The sequence below is a fragment of the Rosa chinensis genome, chromosome 1 (genome assembly GCF_002994745.2).
Source record: "Rosa chinensis cultivar Old Blush chromosome 1, RchiOBHm-V2, whole genome shotgun sequence".
Lineage (NCBI taxonomy): Eukaryota > Viridiplantae > Streptophyta > Magnoliopsida > Rosales > Rosaceae > Rosa > Rosa chinensis.
Genome location: NC_037088.1, coordinates 5,651,119 through 5,674,503, shown reverse-complemented (window position 1 = coordinate 5,674,503; position 23,385 = coordinate 5,651,119). Strand labels below are relative to the sequence as shown.

The 23,385-nt window shown below is 38.4% G+C and overlaps 4 protein-coding genes, 1 long non-coding RNA gene and 1 pseudogene across 5 annotated transcripts; 3 read left to right on the top strand and 3 right to left on the bottom strand.

Annotated features, from left to right (window-relative positions):
• The first annotated feature begins 465 nt into the window (after positions 1-465).
• Positions 466-1,979, top strand: LOC112182108. Its single transcript, XR_002929282.2, has 3 exons — positions 466-681; positions 838-867; positions 1,810-1,979. It is a non-coding gene; the product is annotated as an uncharacterized LOC112182108 (long non-coding RNA).
• An 8,908-nt stretch (positions 1,980-10,887) lies between these two features.
• LOC121051051 lies at positions 10,888-13,194 on the top strand. The gene is made up of 3 exons (XM_040512913.1): positions 10,888-12,036; positions 12,187-12,414; positions 12,652-13,194. The coding sequence occupies exons 1-3, from the start codon at positions 10,936-10,938 to the stop codon at positions 12,889-12,891; spliced, it is 1,569 nt and encodes a 522-aa protein (XP_040368847.1). The 5' UTR covers positions 10,888-10,935; the 3' UTR covers positions 12,892-13,194.
• Positions 12,896-15,123, top strand: LOC112199004. The gene is made up of 7 exons (XM_024340077.2): positions 12,896-13,297; positions 13,340-13,638; positions 13,716-13,806; positions 13,965-14,048; positions 14,151-14,447; positions 14,538-14,788; positions 14,883-15,123. Exons 1-7 carry the CDS (start codon positions 12,896-12,898, stop codon positions 15,067-15,069), a joined length of 1,611 nt encoding a protein of 536 aa, XP_024195845.2. The 3' UTR covers positions 15,070-15,123.
• A 551-nt stretch (positions 15,124-15,674) lies between these two features.
• Positions 15,675-17,940, bottom strand: LOC112198996. The gene is made up of 2 exons (XM_024340071.1): positions 17,061-17,940; positions 15,675-16,729 (listed from the first exon to the last, which is right to left on the bottom strand). The coding sequence occupies exons 1-2, from the start codon at positions 17,938-17,940 to the stop codon at positions 15,675-15,677; spliced, it is 1,935 nt and encodes a 644-aa protein (XP_024195839.1).
• Positions 17,941-17,966: 26 nt separating this feature from the next.
• LOC112198987 lies at positions 17,967-18,776 on the bottom strand (annotated as a pseudogene).
• Positions 18,777-19,441: 665 nt separating this feature from the next.
• LOC112175013 (EEF1A lysine methyltransferase 4) lies at positions 19,442-22,902 on the bottom strand. Its single transcript, XM_024312731.2, has 8 exons — positions 22,593-22,902; positions 22,356-22,469; positions 22,188-22,256; positions 22,030-22,049; positions 21,889-21,941; positions 21,721-21,751; positions 21,545-21,626; positions 19,442-19,955 (listed from the first exon to the last, which is right to left on the bottom strand). The coding sequence occupies exons 1-8, from the start codon at positions 22,780-22,782 to the stop codon at positions 19,756-19,758; spliced, it is 759 nt and encodes a 252-aa protein (XP_024168499.1). The 5' UTR covers positions 22,783-22,902; the 3' UTR covers positions 19,442-19,755.
• Positions 22,903-23,385: the final 483 nt, after the last annotated feature.

The following is a 23,385-nucleotide window of genomic DNA, read 5'->3' as shown; positions in this document are numbered from 1 at the left end:
AACTAACATACAAAATAGTGTCATTTATCACCAACTGACACACATGCATAACGTCCATGCTACTGATCATCAGACCAATGAGCTAGGATGTAACTTAGATAAATCCTCTTTCACAAACATTGGCTTCTATATATATATATATATATATATATATATATATATATATATACATACATACATACATACATACATATATATATATACATACATACATACATACATACATACATATATATATATGTAAATGGCATGTGTGTGTGACCAACTGAAACTGACAGACCAGATTGCAAAAAAAAATATTGCATGGCTATTATATGTATGTATGTGTATATATATATATATATATATATATGTATGTGTGTGTGTGTGTGTATATGTATCATCAGTAAATGGCATGTGTGTGTGACCAACTTAAACTGACAGACCAGATTGCAAAAAATAATAAAAAAGTATTCAATGAACTAATACTGCATCAGTTCTAAACTGATAATATTGGTTCCAGATCTGGATACTTCAACTGTTTGTTTTAATTAATATAATATATGCAAAAATTTCAAAAGCAAGAATTGGTAACTAAATACTGGAGTTTCTGACACTGACTACAGAGTTCTTGCTGAAGGTTGATCTCTCTCTCAAAAATTAAAATCACTTGGCAACAACAGACACGCAACCAGCAACTTGGTATTTTCTATGTCAAAGCTAAACAAACTTTCACATGAAAACTATTATCTCTATCCTTATCATAAATCAATTAGACGTTGTAAGCTTTCTCTGTTTTACTATTGCTAACCTTTTTTGTTTTGTTTGTTTGTTTTTCCAATATGTGTAATATTGCAGTCAAGTTTCAGCACATATTCACTGAATATGGTAATTTACTATATTCCTTTTTTTTTTAATTTTTTTTTTGCTTCATTTATATTGCATGGCTTTTCTGACTAGGCAGTATTTATTCTTTTAATTCATTGCCTAGCTTTTTACATGATACAAGACATAAATTATAGTTCTTGATCATCTACTTTTCAGATAAATGATCTTAGTTGATTCCAAGTTTTTTACTTCTTTTTTATATTTATAACTTGCATTCACAATTCATACTATCATCAATATGATTTAGTTTGATATAGTTGAATGAATTATAGATTTCTGCAAAATATAGACACATTGAATTTTGAACAGGTTTTTGCTTTTTGATGACAATGTTCCAATCCATATAAGTTTATTCTTATATGTTGATCTCAAACTCCATATCAGTTCTCCACATTTGTATTTGATTCTTAGCTTCACATTTTGCTCAATATAAAACGGCAAACTCTGGAAAAATAACTAAAGACTAAGTTTCTTGGTTAATGTACTGAGAAAATAAAAGTGCACATCATTGTTCAATCTATGTACTGAAATTGTGTTCTGGTGATTTGGTCAATAGTTAAGACAAATTCATTTTAATTTGGTTACTCTCTATATTACATATTTTGTATCTTAGATATAAGAGCAGATGTAAACATTCTTGATGAATTAGATATAGTATATTGTATGTGTGTATAGCTGATATAAACTAGCTTTGAATTCGCTAATTAGCTCGACTGTAAATGTGTTGATATTACCATTAGTTTTAAATTCTTATACAATAAGAATTCAAGTTCAAAACTATCTCTACTATTCTGCTACATATTTGAAACACTCAAAAGCTTTTTCTTGGAAAAAAAAAAAGCGAAATCTATCAATGTAAGTATGGTATCCGCGACATATATTTTTCTAATGGTTATATTGCAAACAAACATCAGCTAACACTTTTTGTTACTCATTCTGCAGAAAATCGGCATTCTCATACATCTCTATGCACAGGAACAAAAAGAATAAAGCTGCAAATACATCTGTCCAGCATAACAGAAGGACAATGCTTCAACATGTAGCCAATGCTTTTTCTCATACATTCTGTTTCACTTGGACTTCCACAAATTCATCTCTATGATTGTACATTAGTAATTCCCGCAGCAAAGCGCGGGTGCTCTTTCTAGTAACAATTAAAGAGCCATGTGGTGTTTACGCTTTCAGTTGTTGCTGAACATCAAAACATGTACACAGTAGGTAAAACAACTAGAGTTGTATGACATATCTTATTTTAGAAATAAACTGTTGACCAGTTGCACTTTTTTAGTCATAAAGTTTAGTCAATGGATTCAATGTTGTGACAAAAATCAATAATGTGAAAATGAGCTAATGGATTCATGAAGAAGATAACTAGCTCTTAACCTAACGTTTCCTTCCTTTCAGTCATGAGGTTAGTCATATTGGTGGTAAATATATTGTGAATATGGATGTTGGACTTAGTTACTTATAGAGTAAGAGTTTTCAAGACAACCAAACTTAGAAAACAATCAACAACAAAGACTAAAACCACACAAAGAATCAGAAGAAACTCAATTTAAAGAGACTAAACAACTGCTGCAATGCAATTTCCTCAGCAAATAAAAAATAGGTGCAACACAAACACAACTAAAAGCACAAGCACCCACCCATACTTTTCTTAAAGCCCCCGTTCCATTGTCAAAAGCAGTCACTGCAAAACAAAATCCAATGTTTCTTTCAGTGACTCATTCACAGACATCTAGCTACCTTTAGAGCAATAAATATTATATAGCTTTTCAATAACCTTCCTATGTATGATGCTAGCATCCACAACCAGAATATGGAACTAAAAAAGCATGGGAACTAAAACATCAATTAACAAATGATTCAACCATTCTGCATTTTCAAATAGCCATTCTGCAATTTGTGGTTTGGCACCATATGCATCAGCTGTCTAATTTATTCTCAACTCAAACTTATGCAATAACCAAACTGAAAAGGATTATTTGAACAAAAAAAATATGAAGAACTAAAAAAGCTAAAAACAAATTCAAGAGAAAAAAAAATAAAAAGCAACTCACCCAAATAGGCAAAGAAGAGCCAATCGATGCATGCATAGCGAACAACAAAACTGGAGAGCAGTAACAGCAACGGGAAGATAATGAACAACAAAAGCATAAACAAAGTAAAAAAAAAAACGATTACAACTGAATCCACCGAAATCAAAACAAACAAAAAAAATACCATTAATTCCAATATAAAGAACACAAACTACTCACCGAAATCAGCAAATATGAAGCCCCCAGAAGCAAAAACGAAGAGAGTCTAGACAGAAGACAAATCTATTAGACTTCCAGTTGTAAACTTGTATCAAGAGGCATCAATTCATTAACACTGCAAAATATAGACAATGGCATATCAATCTCACTAATGACTTCAATCAAAATTTTCTATCTTTAAGCCCAAATTAGTATCGCTACATGTGTAAGATGTATTCAATTTAGGCACCATGTAATTCAGTAATTTCTACTTGTTTACTACTAAGACTAGAAACTAGCAAATCATGTTCAATTATAAGAACCCACAGAGATATGCAGTTAATCGCTGCTTTTCCAATTCCACCCCATGCCCCAAATCCCTATACATGCGAAACATCATCCTATCCAAAATGGGTTTGAAACCTCCACATGCTGCAATAGAACATTTACTCCTATCAAATTTTTCCCAGAATCTCTCAACCCAAGACACAAGCATAACAAGAAATTAGAAAAAAGAAGGATCGAGTGACCACCAAATTCGACTAACCTCACTAACCACTGAAAAATTCCTAGAATCTCTCAACCCATAATAGGTTTCACACCATTACTCCGAGTTGGACCTTGTTGCGAGTCACCTTGTAATCGCCACCTCCTCCACCTCCTCGAATCAGATCGAAGTTGTGTTCAGACTGAGTTTCTTTTTTTTGTTCTAAAAACTGGAAATAGATTAAAAGAAGTAACATCTTTCCTCTTCTAGTGAGTTTCAATTGAAGAGGGAAGTCGAAAATTTGGGGGAGGAGGGAAATGAAATTTGGGAGGAGGGAAGTGAAGTTTGGGGAAGGAGCGAGCTCGGGCGCGAAGTCAAATTTTGGAGCTGTTTTGGAGCATTAAAGTGAAATTATATTATTTAGGACACACAATTAAAGAGGTCGGCTGTGTCCTCCAAATAGTCTCCACCCACTAACAGTATGATTTACATGTTAAGTGTCCTTATTACCCTTCAAGGACTCCACATAAAAAATGTGTCCTTGTTTAATGTCCTTGTAGCCCATAATTGTAGTAGTGAATTGAAGATGTCAGGTGACGATCGAAAATGTAAAATGAAAGACTGAAGGAAATCAATAGGCGGAGATTATCAGAAACCGTATCCTCTCTATTCTTCCCTCACTACAGGTTGCAAGGCTGAATGTTTTTCTATTTCTCAATTAATATTATACATAATTACTATTCAGGTTGCAAGGTCTATCAATAGAGTTTGGAATTCCAACATCGACATCATCGAGAAAAAGATCAACCTTTGTGAGAGTTGTTATGTTGATTGTTGCCAAAGGAAGCAGGAAGCAGTTTACCATGTAGATTATCAGAAGATAACTTCTACCTTTTTCCATCCTTTCCCATGAAAAGCTGATATATAGCAACTTATTGTTAGAATTTCATTCATCATATAAATATCTGAGAACATCAAACTTGGTATTTTTCTGAAACCAAGTAGGATCCTTCCATGCATATAGGGCAGAATGTCTTATTTTGATAGTGACAAGACCACTGATATTGAGAAGCCAACTAGGTAACTCTGAATTGAATCTCTTAAAATCAAGTTCCAAGTGAAATTGGTCACAATTAGACATTACTCAATTAAGATTAAGCTTCTAAATCCAATCTGGTTCTAGCGCATTGAAAGGTCATGCAGCTCCATACATATTGAGAAATTTGAAAGACAATACCAGTCAATCATTCAAGGTTACCGATGGACAGATAATATATCATCTAATAAGAGAATTTTGACAAGTTTAGATTCATGAATATGAGTTTTGATGAGTAATCAAGTGGAGTGCTTTAGAGGAGGGAGTTAAACAAGATAGGTTTCTCCACCCCCGGCAAGATAGAAAATAAAAGGGTTAAATACTGTTTACTCCCTGAACTTTTACCCAAAAAACACTTTAGTCCCTGTCTTTCTAATTATATAATTTCACACGTTTACTTCTTGTACTCTCAATTTTGGACCAATAGGTCCATTCCATTACTCTCCGTCCAAAAATTTCATTAAATTGCTGATGTGGCAGTCTTTTGGCTGTAAAATGTCTATTCTACCCTCGCTTACTGTTTTTTGTTTTTTAATTTAGTTTTTTCTCCTTTTTTTTTCCCTCTTTTTTTCTTTCTCTTCTTCTTCTTCTTCTTCTTCTTCAACCTCTTTATCTCTTCTTCTTCCAGAACTAGCACTAACAGCAAAAATGGCCGGCCTCAAGAAAAAAGTTCCTTCTACATATTGCAAATGGGTCCTCTGGCTTTCTCTTACCCTTCACTTCTTCAGTTTCTACCTCATTAGTAACCACCCAAATCAGAACAAGCCCACCACCTCTCTCTCCAAAACTCATTTCTCCAACTTAGCCTCCCGCGCCCTTTTCTAATCCGTCATTGACAACACCACCGCCGTCCTCAACACCATCACCGCCGATGTCGTCTTCGCTCAGCCGCCACCGAAGAACATCCCCAAGCCCATCGGAGCTCGTTCGTTGTCTTCTCCCAAGATCGGATCAGCTTCTCCCTGGATTGGATCATCTTCTTTCTCGACCTCAATTTCGAGTTCGAATCTGAGCTCCGAACAGCTGCTCCACCTTAGAGCACTCCGTCACCGATTCTGTTTCGAGTTTGGCGTTGTTGGGCTTAGGCTTCTTGCAAGATGAGGCCTTGGCAACCATAAGCATGCTAAGGTCCTACGAGAAGTTGAGGATGGTGTTGGTGGCATCGGTGCACCGATACTCAATGTGGTGAAAGCAGCTGACCTTGAAGCTATTGGACCGGGGGTTGGATAGGACGAAGTTGGAGAATCCGATTCACAAGGTTCTGCATTCATTGTAATTGAGTGCTGATGATGGGTGTGATGAGGTTTGGAGAAGAGTTGCTGAAATGAGGAGTTGGGCTTGGAGGGAAGTGAGGAATCCGGAGAGGGGGATTTGAGGGAATTGGGTCTGAGGGTGGCAGAGAGGATTTGTCGGAAGAGCAAGTAAGGAGGTGAAGAAGGAGAAGAAGAAAACAGTTGCCAAAATGAGGAGTTGGGTATTGTTGGTCTCCTCTGAGGTTACTATACACGACGATATCTCCTGACATTTGGTTCGATTCTGGTGCTGGCTTAGTCACAGAACTGAAATTGTTGTTCAAATTGATTGTCAAAGGTAAATCTAAGTTCTTGGAACAAAACTGTTCTTCACAAGATTTTGACAGGACCCGCCCCAGATTTCACCCCTAAATCTGAGGTGGCCTTGCGGGGCCTACCTTAGAAGAAATTCTGCCAAAAATTTGGCTGAACTTCCCCTAAAATGGACAACCCAAAACCTGTAGAAAGCATATTTACATTCTAAATCACCCATCCTTATTCTCCTGGAGCCACCCTGCTCCCCAAATCAACATCAACCAAAATCACAACACACAAATCTCAACTTAACAACATTAATTCCTCAGGTAATCAGAGCAATTCTAATAGAAAGGTAAATGAGGAAAATCTAATTCAAAGGCAAACGCGGAAGCCATACTGTTGACTATGCCTCAACTCCATGTACGCCCGACCTCGACTAATTTCACCTGCACACTGGGCATTTGAAACCGAAGGGCCCAGGGGAAAGTACATAAAAAAAACACGTTAATGTGAGTGGACAAAAATAAACAATTTTAAACCAAATGGATTTTATACTTTCCCACATTTATTTCTCTGAAAACTTCCGATGCATGCAATGTTTAAGGCAAGCAAAACCAGAGAAGTTCTATACAAGAAAAACCGACTAGCCCCGCTAGTCACAAACTAAATGAAGAGATTGAAACTCTGGTATTCAAGAAAATAAGACCAGCCCCGCTGGTAAAACGGAAATCGAACTAGCCCCGCTAGTCAAAAGTAGTAAAGTGAGTAGGGGAAGACGATAGCCATACCAGTGAGCCTCCCAGGCTCGGGTGATAGCCTCCCAGGCTAAAATACTCCCATTACTCCCGTAATATACCCTTACGCCACTAAGTGTAGCGATAGGATACCGGGCTATAGAATTACTATCACAGAGACAGTAACCTGCGCCACAGAGGCGGAGGGCTACGGTGATCCCATCACCGCGCCACAAAGGTGGAAAATCAATGCTAGCAATGATAAGTCACCCAAAGTATGGCAAAAGAAACCCGAAAACCAAGTAAACCCACAAATACATAAGGCTTCCCCATATCTCGTAAAAGAATTTCCCATGACGTGTCCCACACGCCAAGATCATCTCAAATTCAAGGTAAATAGGAAGAAATAATATTACTCGTAAACCGGAACAAAATCAATTTCCAAAATCATCAACAAGGCATTCCCAATGCCAAAACCGAAGTCGATAAATAAATAAGCATTAACTTCATCGAAATCCCATTTCGAAAATCTTTCTAAAAATCTCATTAATAAAATAAATAGGAGGGAAATAAGCATTCCAATGACGTGACCCCGCACGCCATAAAATCTTCATATAATCATAAATCCAAACCCATTTTCGAAAATAACCATATGCTCGCAAAAGTAAATTGATAAATAAATAGAGCATAATCAAGAAATAAATGCATGCATCATTTACTTAAAAACAAAAGTCCACTCACAGTACTATTCCGACGGTCACGCATTCGAGTTCCGTCATCGAGCAATAGCTCGATACGTTGTCCTGTACACAATTATATTCCGTGAATAATTCTTCAACAATTTAATATGATTCCTAAACTCAATTCCTCATAAATTACATCTCCCATTCTCCTCGGATTTAGCCCAAATTATACCACTAATACTAATTCGTTAATTTAAAGGTTCCAAGGCAGAACCGGGAGATATCCGACGGTCGGATTCTCGTAATTCGATAACCGAAACCCTAAACTTCAAAAATTCATAATTAATTCCAAGTTTCTCCAAAAATTACCAAACTTCACATACAAGCTCTACACAATTTATAGGATTTAATGGGCTAAAAACCGGAATCAAAGCACTGCCCTACACGCCTCCACGCGCCACCCACAGTGGCGGCGCGTGGGGCTCACGCGCCGGTGGCCACCACCTCCAATGGTCACCAAATTTTGACAATAGCACCTACTCAACACACTGATCATTTTTCTCAACTACAACACATCCCAATTTTACCTTTAAATAGTCGAATCCGGCCGGTGAAGAAAAACCCAGAAAACTCAAGAACCCTAGGATCGGGTTATGATCAATTCTCCCTCTACACTGCAAATCGTGGCTCAAGGCTAGAGGGGAAATGATCTTTGGCAAAAACGGCACCTTCGACGCCGGTTTGGTGGCCGGGACGGCCGAAATCGCCGGAAATCGACAAAACTTCCAAACTGCTACAGTGAACTTCACGGCTCAATTCCGAGCTCTACCGGCCGAGCCACCGCAAAACACCACCACAGGCGTGACAAGGATGAGGAGGCGAGCTTGCCGGTGCCCGGATTCCATCGTGGGTTGGCCGGAGGAGGAAGAAATCGGAGGAAGAAGCAATCAGGTCGAAGAGGGGAAAGGATCGGGGGAGAGGAGAGAGAAAAGCCCGGTAGGTTTCCAAAAATGGAAACTTACCACAGTAACTTGGCTATTTACAGAAACTTACCACATAAACAGTAATTTTAGTATTTCGCTTATAACTTTCGCATACGGACTCCGATTTTTACGTACCACATATCCACGCACTCGGTTTAACGTCCTCTACAACTTCCATGAAGAACATCTTCTCAAATTTTGACCCGAACAAAAAGTCAACTTTTAGGGCCACTAAAAGTACTTAAATGACAGTAAAAGTGAAAATAACGGTCATTTACCGTCCAAATAACTAGTAAACTGGTAATTTAAGATACGGGACGTTACAGATTTCTTGTCGAAAGTTTGATTGGATGGAAACTGATTGGAAAATTGAGTACGGACTTATATGTAATTATATTGAATTGGCTTTGGAATTCGAAATATGTTACGATTGTTCTTGGCAGTGAAATCTTGAATTTTGCTAATGAAGTGGGTGATTTACATTTGGACTTTGAGTTCGAGTCAAGTTTGTTAATTGGACTTTGAACTCTGTATAGCAAAGAGGTTAGAACAAATTGATTAAAGGTAGAACTTGTTGTGCTAGAATTGTTGTAGTAACTGAGGTGATATTGTTATCTTGGTCTAAGTATGTTTACTGTGAAATTAATTGGGAAGTGGGCTTGGAGGGAAGTGAGGAATCCAGAGAGGGGGATTTGAGGGAATTGGATCTGAGGGTCGCGGAGAGGGTTTGTTGGAAGAGGAAGTGAGGAGGTGAAGAAGGAGAAGAGTTGGAAGAAGAAGAGAAAAAAGAGAGAAAAAAAAAGGAGAAAAAACTAAATTAAAAAACAAAAAACAGTAAGTGAGGGTAGAATAGACATTTTACATCCAAAAGACTGCCACGTCAGCAATTTAACGGAATTTTTGGACGGAGAGTAGCGGAATAGACCTATTGGTCCAAAATTAAGAGTACAGGGAGTAAACTGTGAAATTAGAAAGATAGGGACTGAAGTGTTTTTTTGGTAAAAATTCAGGGAGTAAACAGTATTTAACCCAAAATAAAATAACAGAATTATGACATATATATAAGCATGAAAATAAAGCAAAGATGGACAAAAACCCTTTAAAATTAGAACAATTCTTAGGTTCACTCTTAGGGTGAACGAGCATATTCACCCCTATTGTCGATTAACATACTTTTACTTAATAAATTTATAATCCAACGGTCCATATTTTAAATAGGGTCCATGACCATCAGCCCCAAAATTGGGAAATTTTGGCCCAGTTGCCCCAGAAAGAAAAAACTATTCCCACTAACCCAAACGTGAGTGAAAAAGACAATTTTACCTACCTTCAACTCCTTTATGGCGGTTCGTTTTCCACCATTTTTCAGTTTCAAAAAAAAAAAATAATAACGCGCTCTCTCTCGATCTCTCGATCTCTCTCTCACTCTCGATTCGCAGTTTCTCCACCAACTCTGCTATCTAGACCAACTCCGGCGGCGATTCAACGTTCTCCGGCTTCGGTATTATAGAAAGTGAGTGGAAATCTCTGTTCCGTTTCAGATTCTTTACCTTTCTGTGAGATTGAACTTGTTCATAGCCTAGGTTTGGTTAATCGAGTGGGCAAATGAGAAAAATAGTATTTTCCTGTTTCAAAATTAGAAAAATCTAGGATTTCGGTTTCAAATCTATTACAAATTCATGTTTTATGTTAACCGGGGACACAAAAATTGAAAAATATGAAAATGAACATGTATTGTGAGCTTATTTCAGGGCAATAGATGTCTATTGCCCCAAAACAGAAGCTTCTATTGGGGACCAATAGACGTCTATTATGCCAAAACAGATGCCTCTATTGGGGGCCAATAGACATCTATTGGGCAATAGACGTCTATTTCCCTGCAATATAGGCTTTATTTGTTGGCCAATAGATGTATATTGCCCCGAAAGAACCTTCTGTTTTTGGATAATAGATGTCTATTGGGGCAATAGACGTCTATTGGTCCCCAATACAGGCTTCTGTTGTTGGCCAATAGATGTATATTGCCCCGAAAGAACCTTCTGTTTCGGGACAATAGATGTCTACTAGGGCTATAGACGTCTATTATGCCAAAACAGATGCTGCTATTGGGGGCCAATAGACATCTATTGGCCCCAATAGAAGCTTCTGTTGGAGATTATATATCTCTATTGGGGACCAATACATGTCTATTGGTCCCCAATAGAGGCTATTGTTTTGGGATAATAAATGTTTAATGGGGTTCAGTAATTGAATGTGGATGTGCAATAATGAATTGTTCTTCTTTCCTTTATTAGCAGAATGCCAAGAACCAAACGACCACAATTCAGCTGCATCTTTGAAGAAAATATGGACGAAACACAAAGATCAGAAGAACAAACACTTCGGCAAAGGATGGAAGTGATAAAGTCTAGGAAGTCATCACGAAGAAAAGAAGAAACTTCTAGTAATGACGAAGAAGTAGAAGAAGAAGGAGAAGAAACAGAGGAGGAAGAAGAAGGAGAAGAAGAAGAAAAGAAGGAGGAAGAGGAGGAGGAGGATGATGACCGAGAAACAACACAAAGGTTTTATGTGCAGACAAGGAGTCTAAGGAGCAAAAAGAAACAAGAGTATGATGAAGACGAGGCCGAACAGCCAACGAAAAAGAAGATCAAAAGGGAAAAGTCAAACACGAAAGAGGAAAAGACAAAGAAAGGGGAAAGGAGGAACACAAAGACAACAGAAAAGGCAAAGATCCAGTGGAAGCAACAGAAATGCACTCTAAGTGCTTTCTGGAGATTGATTGACACATATAGAGAGAAAATACCTAAAGGGGCTTGGGATATTTTGAGTACTACTGTATTTTGGGGGATGATCAGACCATTCTATGAGAAGAAGCTTACAGAAACTCAGCTCCACAAACATGAGGCCGACTTGGAGATTATACTGAAGTACTTTGATGTTAAAAAAGCCAAGTTTGTGTTTGGGGAGACAGAAATGGAAATAACATTGCAGGACATAAATGAATTGTTTGACCTGCCAACAACTGGTATTGAATGGGACCTGAGCAAGAAGGTGCTCAAGGAGGAACGGAAGGCATCTTCGATATTTGACGTCAACATGAGGAAAGAAACAGTAATAAAACCTGATCTGGAAAACAAACTCAGCAAGGAGCTCGGCAAGAAGAAGAACGCTGATCCTAAGATAATTGCGGCACTGCTTATCATGTACCTCTTCAATGCATTCTTCTTCAGCAGGACATCAACAACCTTGACATGGGACCTCATCAACGCTTGTGAAGACATAGATAACATAAACAGTTTCAATTGGGCCAAGATGGTACTAGATTTTCTGCTGGATGGCCTTCAGAGGTACCGAACAGATCATCCAACGACTCTTTCTGGCTGCATCATTCTCATATATGTAAGTACAATACTAATTTTCTGGTCTATTGCCCCCCAATACATGTCTACTGCCCCCCAATACAGGGGTTAATACGTGTCTATTGGGGGGCAATCGACACGTATTGGTTGTCTGTTATTCATTTACTGACAAATATAATTTTGGTAACAGTACTGGTTCTTGGAGAAGACCAAGATCAGAAACTGGATTCCAGGAATGGAGGATGAGAAACCGAGATTTGTGAGGTGGTCGATAAAGGAGCTGTTCAACCTGCAGAAGCTCCATCAGAATCCAGACTGGCCAGAGGAGTTGATAAAAGATGGGCCTTGGTTAGAACATTGCTACATCAACTTGTCGGATACGGAGGAGGAGCAAGAAACACCAAGTTTCAACAACTGGGTAAGTTAGCAATTATAGTGGAATTGAACAAATGGTCTATTGGGGGGCAATAGACATCTATTGGCCCCTAATACTGGGTTCAGAAGGTGTCTATTGCGGGGCAATAGACATCTATTGGCCCCCATTACTGGGTTCATAAGGTGTCTATTGCGGGCCAATATACATCTATTGCCCCCCAATAGACATTAGTGGTTTTTTCTTATTTTTTTGATTCAAGTGTTGTTTTATTGGTTACAGGTTCCCCAAGCGAGCCAAGACGAGGAAGAGGAGACCATAAGGCTTACTGGTAACATGAAAGTTCTGCTAAAAGAAATGGATAGAGTGATTGAAGACAATGGTGAAAAACAGGAAATGGAGAAGCAAATGAAGAAACTATTGGAAGCAAATGAGGGGCTTGCAAACCATATTAGGGAGCTTTGGAAAAAGGTTACTGTTGCTGATGAGAAAATTGAGAGTATGGAGAAAAAAAATGACTGAGGTGATGCAGGAAAACAGATCGCACCAGAACCACATAAAAGCTCTGAAGAAATGTTTGGCGAAAGGAACCAGCAGGAACCCTGACCTGAAAAGCAGTGAGCAACAAAATAATCAACAACAGATGATGCAGGTGTCGACCGAGAAAGATCACAGGAGGGAATCTACGGGGAACTTTGCAGAATATGACACTCAAACACCAGTCAACGAAGAACCAAGGGCAGCAGATCCAATTAATGCATCTCCAATATCTTACAAGAGTCCAGAACGGGAAGTGTTTGAGGATACACATTTGGTCACACTAAATGAGATGAAATCAGAAAAAATAGATCAACTTGTGTCGAAAATACTGGAAGCAGCTGAGACGGTTGAAATGCCTGAGGCAGGAACAGAAATGGCAGTACCATCGGTCCCCAGGGAGAAGAAAACGGTTGACATGCATTCAATCTAGAGGAATGTGAAAGTAAAAAAGAGAAAGGCAGCTGTGAAGGACAAGGACGATGACTTTGAGTATGACACACGGGAGATCCTGAAGACTTATGAAAAGAAAAGAAAGACTGCTGCACAGGAACAGCCAAAGCAGAAAAAGAAAGCACAACCGAAGCCGCCAACAAAAATTCAGAAAGGAAAAGAAGTGCAGCACCAAATACAAATAAAAGAGGTGAATTGTGAGAAGTACACATGGAAAACATTAAAGCCTGAACTAGCAAGACACTACCAGCAATTCTTTGAGATGGTGGATGACAATACGTGAGTGCATAGCATAACTTTCAAACCATGAATACTTCACAAACCCATATTAACTACATATTTTTCTGTTTACGCAGATATGTCTACTGGAGCAGTGAAAATGGAATACTAGGGGTAACCAGGAGAGACATGAAGATTATCGTAGAAGAGAAAGATCTGGATGTTAATGTAAGAAGCTTAACCTGTTTGTTTTTATGTGACCCAAATAGACGTATATTGCCCCCCAATAGACGTCTATTGGCCCCCAATATGGCTATTTTCGGGGGCAATAGGTAATGTTCTTCACATATATAATACTAACTGAAAATCAAATTGAACAATTGCAGGTGGTCAAGGCTTACACTGAAATGTTGCAGAAGGAAATGAAAGAAACGAACACTCAGATTGGATTACTAAACATCGAAGCAGCGGTAAGCAACGAAACAAAACTAGTAGCTCGCGCTGCACCACATCCGAAAAACATATTTAAATAAACAATTCAATGCTTTCATATGTGTTTACTCTTTGTGCAGTTTTACGCAGTTCAACACGAAAAGAAACTAGCGGATTTCAAAAAAGAAGGCAAGAACATTCTCAAAGACGACTTCAAAGGCCATGATATTGAAATAGAGTTATTCCTGATCGAAGAACTGTGGAGTAAGTTCAGCTACCCCAAGGTGATTATCCCAATACACCATTACTACAGCCAGCACTACACACTGCTTGTCATCGACAATGAGAAAAAGCAGTTTGTTCACATGAACTCTATGCTGCCACCAAAGAAGGAATGGACAAAAGATAACCAATATTACAACAACGCAAACTGGGTGGTAAGTAACCATATCAAAAAAAAATGTTTATTTTTCAAATGGTGGAATTTGGAAAGTTTGTTGATGCTTTATATATCTGCATTTAAACAGGTTAAGCACATAAGGAGGTTCATACACGACGTGAAGGTGACAGGGACAATATTTCCAGATGACAGCCAGGATCAAGAGAACACAAGAGAGAAGTGCAAAGGTGAGGACAGTAAAGGAGAACTTGTCACTGAGGTTGAAGAAATGACACCAAGAGAGAAAGAGGTCAGAAGGTGGATCTTGGATAATCAAATCGGGGAAAATGACTATGAGCTTGTAGAAGACTTGAACTGCCCTCAGCAGAAATCCTGTTCGTAAGTGCCTCAAAATCCTTTACTCTTTATTTTTGATATAAAAGGCAATAGGAACTCTCTTTATAGATCTGTCCCTGAAATTCTTGCTTTACAGGGATGACTGTGGGCCGTTTATGATCCATTTCATGGAAAGCATAGTTCACGGAGTGCAACCCAGCAAGAAGAAAGGCAATGACATGAGGAAAACAATTCTTGAGAGGTTTGCAAAGGAGGAAAGTGCTTGGAGCGTCGAAAAATACCTTGCTGAAACTGCAGATGCTGTAGGAGAGCCAAAAAAATAGAAAATGAATATTTTAAGTAGTTACTTTCTGTTGAACTTACTTTGATTTGGAATAATTTCGAATGATTTGACATCTTTTCAATTTAATTTCTGTCAACTTGAAAGAATTTATCTTCATTTACTATGGTTGCGCATAGGACACAGGTTGATATTCAAATTACAGGCCCCTATTACAAACCTGATGCCTTGACTCCTTAGAAACCAAGTTGTATTGGGGGTCAATAGAGGTCTATTGGCCCCCAATAGAGCTTGGTTAGAGGGTCAGAAGTAACACAAATAGAATATCAAACTACATTTGAATGTGCAAGTGTTAAAAATTTCACAACTGTGAAACAACAACCCTCAAACATTCAGGTTCTATTGTGTGCCGAAAAGCTATATTGCACCCAAATAGACATTTAATGTAGGGTCACATCACAGTGGAAAAAATGAATCAATTTATCAGTCAGCAACAAAACTGAAGTACCAATCAATGTCAATAATCTTTGACACCAAAAAATGTTAAACTGACCCTGGATAAAATCATCTATTGCCCCCAATAGCCTATTACTGCCCCCAATACAGCCAGTCAGAATGCTAAAACAATTGACAGCTTTACATTCAAATTCAAATAGGTTCAGTGCAGGTCTTCTTGTTATGCTGTCCCATTTTGCCACATCGGCCGCAACGAATGAGCTTCTTTTCACACTCTCCTCTAGACTTGAACCTCTTGAGCCTAGGCCTCCCAGGAGGTCTTTTTGCATTTGGAGGAAGTATGTAGTCATTACTTGCAGATTCTGAAGAAGCCATATCAACATTAGATATTGGATAAATTGGAAAATCATAACACTTCTTGTAATAATCAACATAAAAATACTTATCCATAAAAGCATAAACATCCAATGAGGCAGCTTGAATTGCAGCAAGACCGTGGCAGCAAGGGAAGCAGTTAATCTCCCATTTTTTACATGAGCACGAAGGAGTTCCAAGGTCCACAACATAAGAATACTTTGATCTAACCTCATAAACATTTGTATGGGAGTAATGCACATTGAAACGGAAAGCTTTCTCCATACCTTCTTTCAAACGACCCTCCATAACAGGAGTAAGTTGCGAGGTCCAAAGCTGTGCCTCGTCTCTCCTCTCACCCATCATCTGCATCACCCTAATCCGAGTCTGATCAAGCATAGTGTACACTGGCATCTCCCGTTCAACAGCAAACCAAGCATTAAAAGATTCAGCTATACTATTAACCATAATTCCATAACGGCATCCAGGGAAAAATGCACGGCACCAATTTTGAACAGGCAGATCAGCAAGAAACGGATCTATGATATCAGCACCACCAGCTTCTCTCAACTCTCTCAAATGAAAACGATATTCCTTTTCAGTGCATGAATATGCCAACTCAAAAAACTTCTTTTTAACATCATCTTTCAAAACAGAAGAGCCTTTATCGTTGTATTTAGTCATAAGGTTATGCACCAAGTGCTTGTAACAGAAAAGATGAGGATTACCAGGAAATATCTTGTCGAAAGCACTCAACAATCCAACACCGCGATCACTAATAAAAGTGATCTTTCTACCTTGAGGTTCCAGCAAGTTCTTCAAGTGTTGGAAGAAAAAGGACCAATTAGCATCAGTCTCAGAATCACATACACACATTGCAAGAGGAAAGAAACCTACAGAAAACAGGAAAAAAAAATGATTATATTGGGGGTCAATAGACGTCTATTGGGGGACAATACACGATTGCAGCGTGCCGCTGCACCGCCAGAGGGAGCGTGCCGCAACACATTTTCAACAAAAAAGAATTAAAAAAACAACAATAAACATAATAGAAACAAAAAGGGGAGAGAAATCAGAAGAAAATGAACGTGTATTGGGGGGCAATATATGTCTATTGGGGGTCCAAACATGATTGCAGCGTGCCGCTGCAACGCCAGAGGGAGCGTGCCGCAACACATTTTCAACAAAAATACCAATAAAAAATCATAGACATGAGAAAAATACCATGATTTCCATTCTTTCCGGTTGCACAAAGTATCTGCCCCTTGTAGACACTCTTCCCAAAAGTCCCATCGACATACAAGATGGGAAGACAGAATGCAAAGCCACGAACACAGCCCGCATAAGCTAGGAAAAGCCTCTGGAACCGATTACTCGATGAATCAACTTCCAAAACAAAAGAAGATCCCGGGTTCGTCTCAAATACAGCTTCCCTATACCATGTTAACATGTTAAACGAATCAGCCTTAGAACCATAAATCATTTCCCTAGCCTTCTGCTTTGCTTTCCAAGCAACCTTGTATGATATATCAAACCCATAAGCTGACTTGAACTTGCTGATAATTTCCCTTGGCTTCAATGACAAGTTATAGCTAATGTCCTCTTCAATACATGACTTGAAAATTTTCGATCCCAAAAGCTCATGTTTTTGTTTTCGAAGAACACCTTTGCAAGAGTGGACATTGTCCAACTCACCAATAATAAAGCAACCATTTGCAGGCAAAACATAACCATGGACATTCCACTCACATCCTTCGGTTCCCCAATTCGAACAAACTGCATGAATTCTGTCCCAATCATTTCTAATAAATACAAAGCTGAACCCAACTTCAATAGCATACTTTCTGAGCTTGTCTCGAAACTCGGGGGAACCGCCACGAAATTTCTGCCCTACACATTGAATGTAACTAGCCCACTCATTTGACAAGTAAGACTTTTGAACTTCAGTCCTAAATGCCTCAGTGAGGTAATCATCTTCATCCACAATACCAGAGCAGCTATCTTCAAATGAAACAGAAGCTTTTTTGCTGCAAATTACACTATTCTTCAACACCATAATATCAACACAATCCAACTTGTAAATCTTGGCACCACTAAACAGCATCTTGAAATCATCATCATTGCGTTACACTATTCTCCATTTATGTTTCGGATGATATTGTCTGGGGCTCCTCGCAGTTGGAAAAAAATATCAACAGTGTTGGCTCTAGGCCCTCGAAGCCAGTACCTCAAAATGTTCTTTGCGGTGGTTTGGGTTACTAGCACAAAATCACCGTCTTTGCTTAGTGCCACCCCATTTGCAAAAGACAAGTCATCACGCAACACAGTCACATTCTTTGTCCATGGATCATATCGCATTAACCTTCCGGTTTTATCACCTTTACTCACTGACAATTCCCAATTTCTTCTCTAGTAAATAGCACTGGTGTCTGTGAAGTACACCATTCCACTTTGTCGATCAATGTCGACACCGTTTAAGAAACGGAAAGGAACTCCTTCAGCAGATGTCGCAAGTATTTGAGCTACTCCACCATTTGGTCCTGTCTTTAGAAGTCCAAAATAGGCATCTGCGATATACAGTTCACATGTTGTGAGGTCAAATTTTAAACCAAGTGGCCTCCCGCATATCGGTTCATTGTCTTTGTTGGTAGTTAAATCACATACTGCTCTCGGCCTATTGGGAGCGGTGACTGCGAATTCTCTCCACCCAAAAGGGTACCCTAGCCACTTGAATATCCTGCCATCAGCCACACCCACGTAGGGTGCGCCATTGCAGTCGAAAGTAATGCTTTCGGGCTGTGGTACATGGATGGGTATTTCATGGTGGTTTAGGTTTGGGAGTGAAAAAGATGCTCCTTGGGATTGGTGAACAGACAAACAGAAGAAGAAGAGAATAACAAGAGCTGATTTCATCGTTGTGGCTGAAAGGTTTAAGGTGTGATAGAATTGCTCGCTGTGTTTGGAAATGAAAGATCCAATTGAGTTGCCACCTTATTTATAATGTCTGGTTAACATTTGTGTATGCTGGAAACAAAACCCAGGTTGGACTAGGAAACAAAATCAAACTAGAAAATGGAAACATTTGTGTGCTGTTTGTTCCTTTTTTTTACTTTCTTTTAAGTTTCTTTCTTATAATTTGTAAATCCGAGTGAGTACAGGATTCTTATCCTATCTCAATTAGGTTTCCAAAAAGAATTGGGATTCTTGATTATTTTTAGTGTGCGTGGTCGGTGGTTATCCTATCTGACATTCGTAAACGTATTGGACAGATTTCTTTACATGCATTTTTTGGATGATATTTCTTTACATGCATTTTACCCAAGAAGAAATGCTCTTCGTCTTCTCAATTAATATTATGATAATATATAATCCAAAAAGAAAATGATATATATTTTTTTTGAAACATAAAGAAAATGATATATTTAAACGTCCCCGCAAAAGTTTCGATGGCACTTGCGGCTCAGCAATGCGATTCCCCCCACCTTAAACCCAGGAAGGCTTGGAAATTTCCCGAAAGCTGTATGCTCTGGGTTTATCGAGCTACAGATTTTTACCGGAGAAAATTGACCTGCAGTACATGAATTGCACTTTAACAAACAAGACAGTGATTCAAGTAACGTACTCAATAAGAGCTTATTCAGCGAACTACTTGTACACATAGTTGAGGGCCAATGCACCCTGAATTGATACAATAAGATAATGTTCGTATAGGGTCTCTAAAGACTTTCTTCCTTTTATTTGTTTTAGAATTTCATGCTTAAAACCTAGCAGACTCATTTAGAATCAATTATATGTTACAGACACGCAAGGATGGTAATGATTTAGCCCTGGAAGTAAGCACATAAATGGCAATGATGCCTGTTGAAGCTAGTATCCCGAGCACGAGCTACCTTCATCATCAGTTCACTAGAAGTGATTACTACAAATCATCAATTCTCAATCTATATAGTGAAAGTAATTCCTTGGCATCCTTCTTTTTACACACATAAATGAAGTGTGAATCTGGATCTTCCATAACAAACTCAGCTGGAAGGGAACCGTTCTCGGTGATAGGAACAGGTTCCAAATATGACTTCCTTGAGGAACTGCAGCCTTCAGGCCTCTGGAATCCTGGTCTGGCTGTTAAAACATGGTCAAAAGTATAAGTTCCATGTTCAATCTTAAATCTATAACCACAATGAATTAATTAAAATCAAAATGTCTAGAAAACAGGAACTGAACCCACATAATATAAGTTGACCATGCATGACAGAATGAAAACCTTAAGATTTCAAAACAATAATTTTATAGGTTTTACCTAGGCTCTCACTCCACTCTTATGGCGTTATACTTTGACAGATGTTCACTTTGTGTTTAGTAATTGAAATATTATATGTTTTTTACTTTTTATATAGATTATCTTTGCTTCCTTTTCTTGCAGTTCCCTTTGGATTTTGAATTTATATAGCTGCTGACTTGAAAGACTTATGGGGCATAGAAAGGATTATGGGGATGCAGTGGCAGTGATCGATGAGTAAGACATGATGCATCATCCATTGTTAGGTATTTCGATGGTGGCTACCACAGGCGTATCCAGTGACACACCCCCCATCCTCCATCTCTCACCCCCAACCCTACCCTGCTCGAATAGCAGGTTCTTTGTCTTAGGTGATTATTGACCCTCATCCTTGACCAAAGCTGGATCTCCCTTTCACACACTTGATGATATTAACCTACTCAATTGCCCAGGAAAGGTTCACTCAAAAGTACTACATCTACAGTCAGACATAATAGAAACAAAGAGTACTAATTTACCTTTACTTTCAGTTGACTATCACATGCTATGCAGAAGTCTTTAACACCACTTGAATTCTGTTTTTGATACTAAGCGAATAAGGTAGTCAGGAGCTAGATTTTATCAATCCCTAAGAGTTAGTGAGACTTAATAAAAGCCAAATTCCTGTGCTTTCCAAATTACACATATACCAATGTTGGGGACTCATAATGCCAGCTTTCCCACTTTAACAGATGAAGTGTAGTGAACAATAGATTACATCACGATTTAAGGGTTTTTCATATCTAAAATACAAAAATAGCAGAAACCATATACAATAGCAGAAACCATATACTAGCAACATTTTCCCTCATTACTGAGAAAACCAAAAATCAACCACGGGGATGATACTATCAAGAGATATAAAAATTACAATAAGCAGAGATATAGATCTTTGTAGACAATATGACCAAGTTTCAAAATGTTATCAGTCACAGTGCTACCTACAACATACTTCTGGCAGGGATGTGATTGTTTTATGCTTCAGTATGCGTTTGATTGTATTAACCCTCAACCCAGCACAAGAGTAAATTGAATATCACCTTAAAGTAGGAATGGAATCAGAAAGAAAGTTGACGTGTTGCATGGTTGGTTCTTTAAATATTTGAAAAGTCAAAGAATACCTCCTAATGCACTATACATTTAATAGTGACTTGACTAAACTTCAACAATCTTTACTTCTTACAAATAGAAACAAACAAAATATAAACAGTTGCTACCAAAAGAAGAAAACAATGTGAGATGCAATAACTGAATTCACCATAAATTAGTAAATATAATTGAATCACAATATGGAAACAATACCACTTATAGAAATTTGAACAAATACAACTAAACATATTTGAGCAGCTAGAAAAAGAGGAATTGAAATGACAGGACATACAATTCCACTTACGTTGGATATACAGAACAGTATTCCAGTCATACACTGGCCGGCTCAAATGAGGCATTCTAACTTTAGGATCACCATAAGTTATCTGTTATAGGAAATTTTTAAGAACAGATTATGTACTTTCAATTTCCAATATAAGAAAGAAAAATGCAAAATATAAATCTTGGAAGTTTATTTACCAAAATATAGACCCCTCCAGGTTTAAGAAGCCTGCAAGCACATACAACCACGATTAGTCAAGGACTATAACTAAAGAACAAGTAAATCATTTAGAAAAAGAGAAGTAGGAAATGAAGCCCTAGTATAAACAACTGCAACTAGATGTTTCAGTCTTAAGAGTCTACAACCTACTCACTTCCCCTAGCATTCGGGCAGCACTAATCGGAGCATCACTGCCACACTAGAAACATAAGGAGAAATGATATAATTAGAGCGTGCTCAGCAATGGCCAGGAGGAATCGTAAGAAACATGTAAACATGCATCATACCATCAATGAATCAAGAGTTCCTATATCAAGGTTTTGACAGATCGCAGGTGCAATAAGTGGTGACAGCAGCAATATATTATCAAGGCATAGAAGACAACATTAGTATACGATACCGTTTATTTTAAAAATCAACCAAAACAAATAAACAGACTCTGTACCTTTATCAATAATACCGTCAAAGGATTCATCTGGGAAGAAGCTCATATCCCTCACATCCATTTGCTTGTCTATTAAGGAATAAAAAAAAAAAAAAAAATGCCAAGTTACTATAGACAATACAACATAGAAGTGTAGTGGGTAGAGATTCTAACGAGGAGTTTGGTTACATTTCAACTGAGGGATCTGCCTGTTTCTGGTTTTCATGAGGTTGATAGCCACTGATGAGATGTCAATGTTCATTATGTCTTCATATCCATCTTTCGCCATGTCCTCCGACATAACTAAAAACATGAAGAATTCAATCCATCATATTCGATTCGATTCCTAGCATTGACAAAAGTCCTAGGATTTGAACTACCCAATAGTGAAGAAAATAAGGAGAAAAAGAGGAAGAGGCAAGTTACCGGCATTGCCGGAGCCGACGACGAGAACAGGAGAGGAGGTGAGGGGAATGAAGTTGCGGATGAAAGGGCGGAGAGCAGAGTAGCGCTGGTACCAGTCGAATAAGGAGTCACCTTCCTGGACGTAGCGGGCGTCCCAGTATTGGGCGTCTCCGTAATCGTACGTGTTGCAGCTCGACACGTCCCTCATCATCTTTTCTGCTGCTGATTCACTCCGGTGGCGGTGGGTACGGACTGATTTACGGTGGTGGTGGTGGTCGGTGAATACTAGTGAACCGAAACAGTGATAAACAAACTTCGAAGGGTTTTAAGTTGAGAGAGTAGACGGGCTTCAGCTTGGGCTTAATTAAACAATAATGATGGGCTTTTTTTAAAGTCACTGACTATATTTGCCCATCTTGACCCAGCTAATTATCTAGGAATGTGACAGGTCACTACTGGAGCAATCACGGCAAGTAGTTCAGTGGATGCACTAGCTTCTCTCACGGGAACGTTTAAGATATGGAACCCTCATGTCCTGTGTTCGAACACTGGGTTGGTTTAGTTTTGTCTTCCTTTGTCCACATCTCAAGCTTTGTTCTTCCTTTGCTTCCTTCATAGATGTTGAGAATTGACCAATATATTATTTAATTTTGTCTTTTCTCTTTTGACACACACAGACAAACACACATATTTCAACAGGACAAAAGACAAATGAGAGAAATAGTGTAGGATACCTACACTGTTTCAATTTTTTTTTTAATTTTTTTTTTATCATACACATTTTCAAATTTTTATAATTGTGCGAATGTCGGAA

Coding starts and splice junctions, on each gene's coding strand:
- LOC112199004 (XM_024340077.2), top strand. CDS start 12,896: ATGCAGGAAAACAGATCGCACCAGAACCACATAAAAGCTCTGAAGAAA. Junction 13,298..13,339: donor CAGAAATGGCAGTACCATCG/GTCCCCAGGGAG, acceptor CATTCAATCTAG/AGGAATGTGAAAGTAAAAAA. Junction 13,807..13,964: donor AGAAAGATCTGGATGTTAAT/GTAAGAAGCTTA, acceptor GAACAATTGCAG/GTGGTCAAGGCTTACACTGA.
- LOC112198996 (XM_024340071.1), bottom strand. CDS start 17,940: ATGCTGTTTAGTGGTGCCAAGATTTACAAGTTGGATTGTGTTGATATT. Junction 16,730..17,060: donor CGGAAAGAATGGAAATCATG/GTATTTTTCTCA, acceptor TGTTTTCTGTAG/GTTTCTTTCCTCTTGCAATG.
- LOC121051051 (XM_040512913.1), top strand. CDS start 10,936: ATGCCAAGAACCAAACGACCACAATTCAGCTGCATCTTTGAAGAAAAT. Junction 12,037..12,186: donor GCTGCATCATTCTCATATAT/GTAAGTACAATA, acceptor TTTTGGTAACAG/TACTGGTTCTTGGAGAAGAC. Junction 12,415..12,651: donor CACCAAGTTTCAACAACTGG/GTAAGTTAGCAA, acceptor TATTGGTTACAG/GTTCCCCAAGCGAGCCAAGA.
- LOC112175013 (XM_024312731.2), bottom strand. CDS start 22,782: ATGATGAGGGACGTGTCGAGCTGCAACACGTACGATTACGGAGACGCC. Junction 22,257..22,355: donor GCAGATCCCTCAGTTGAAAT/GTAACCAAACTC, acceptor ATTCCTTAATAG/ACAAGCAAATGGATGTGAGG. Junction 22,050..22,187: donor TGACGGTATTATTGATAAAG/GTACAGAGTCTG, acceptor ACCTTGATATAG/GAACTCTTGATTCATTGATG.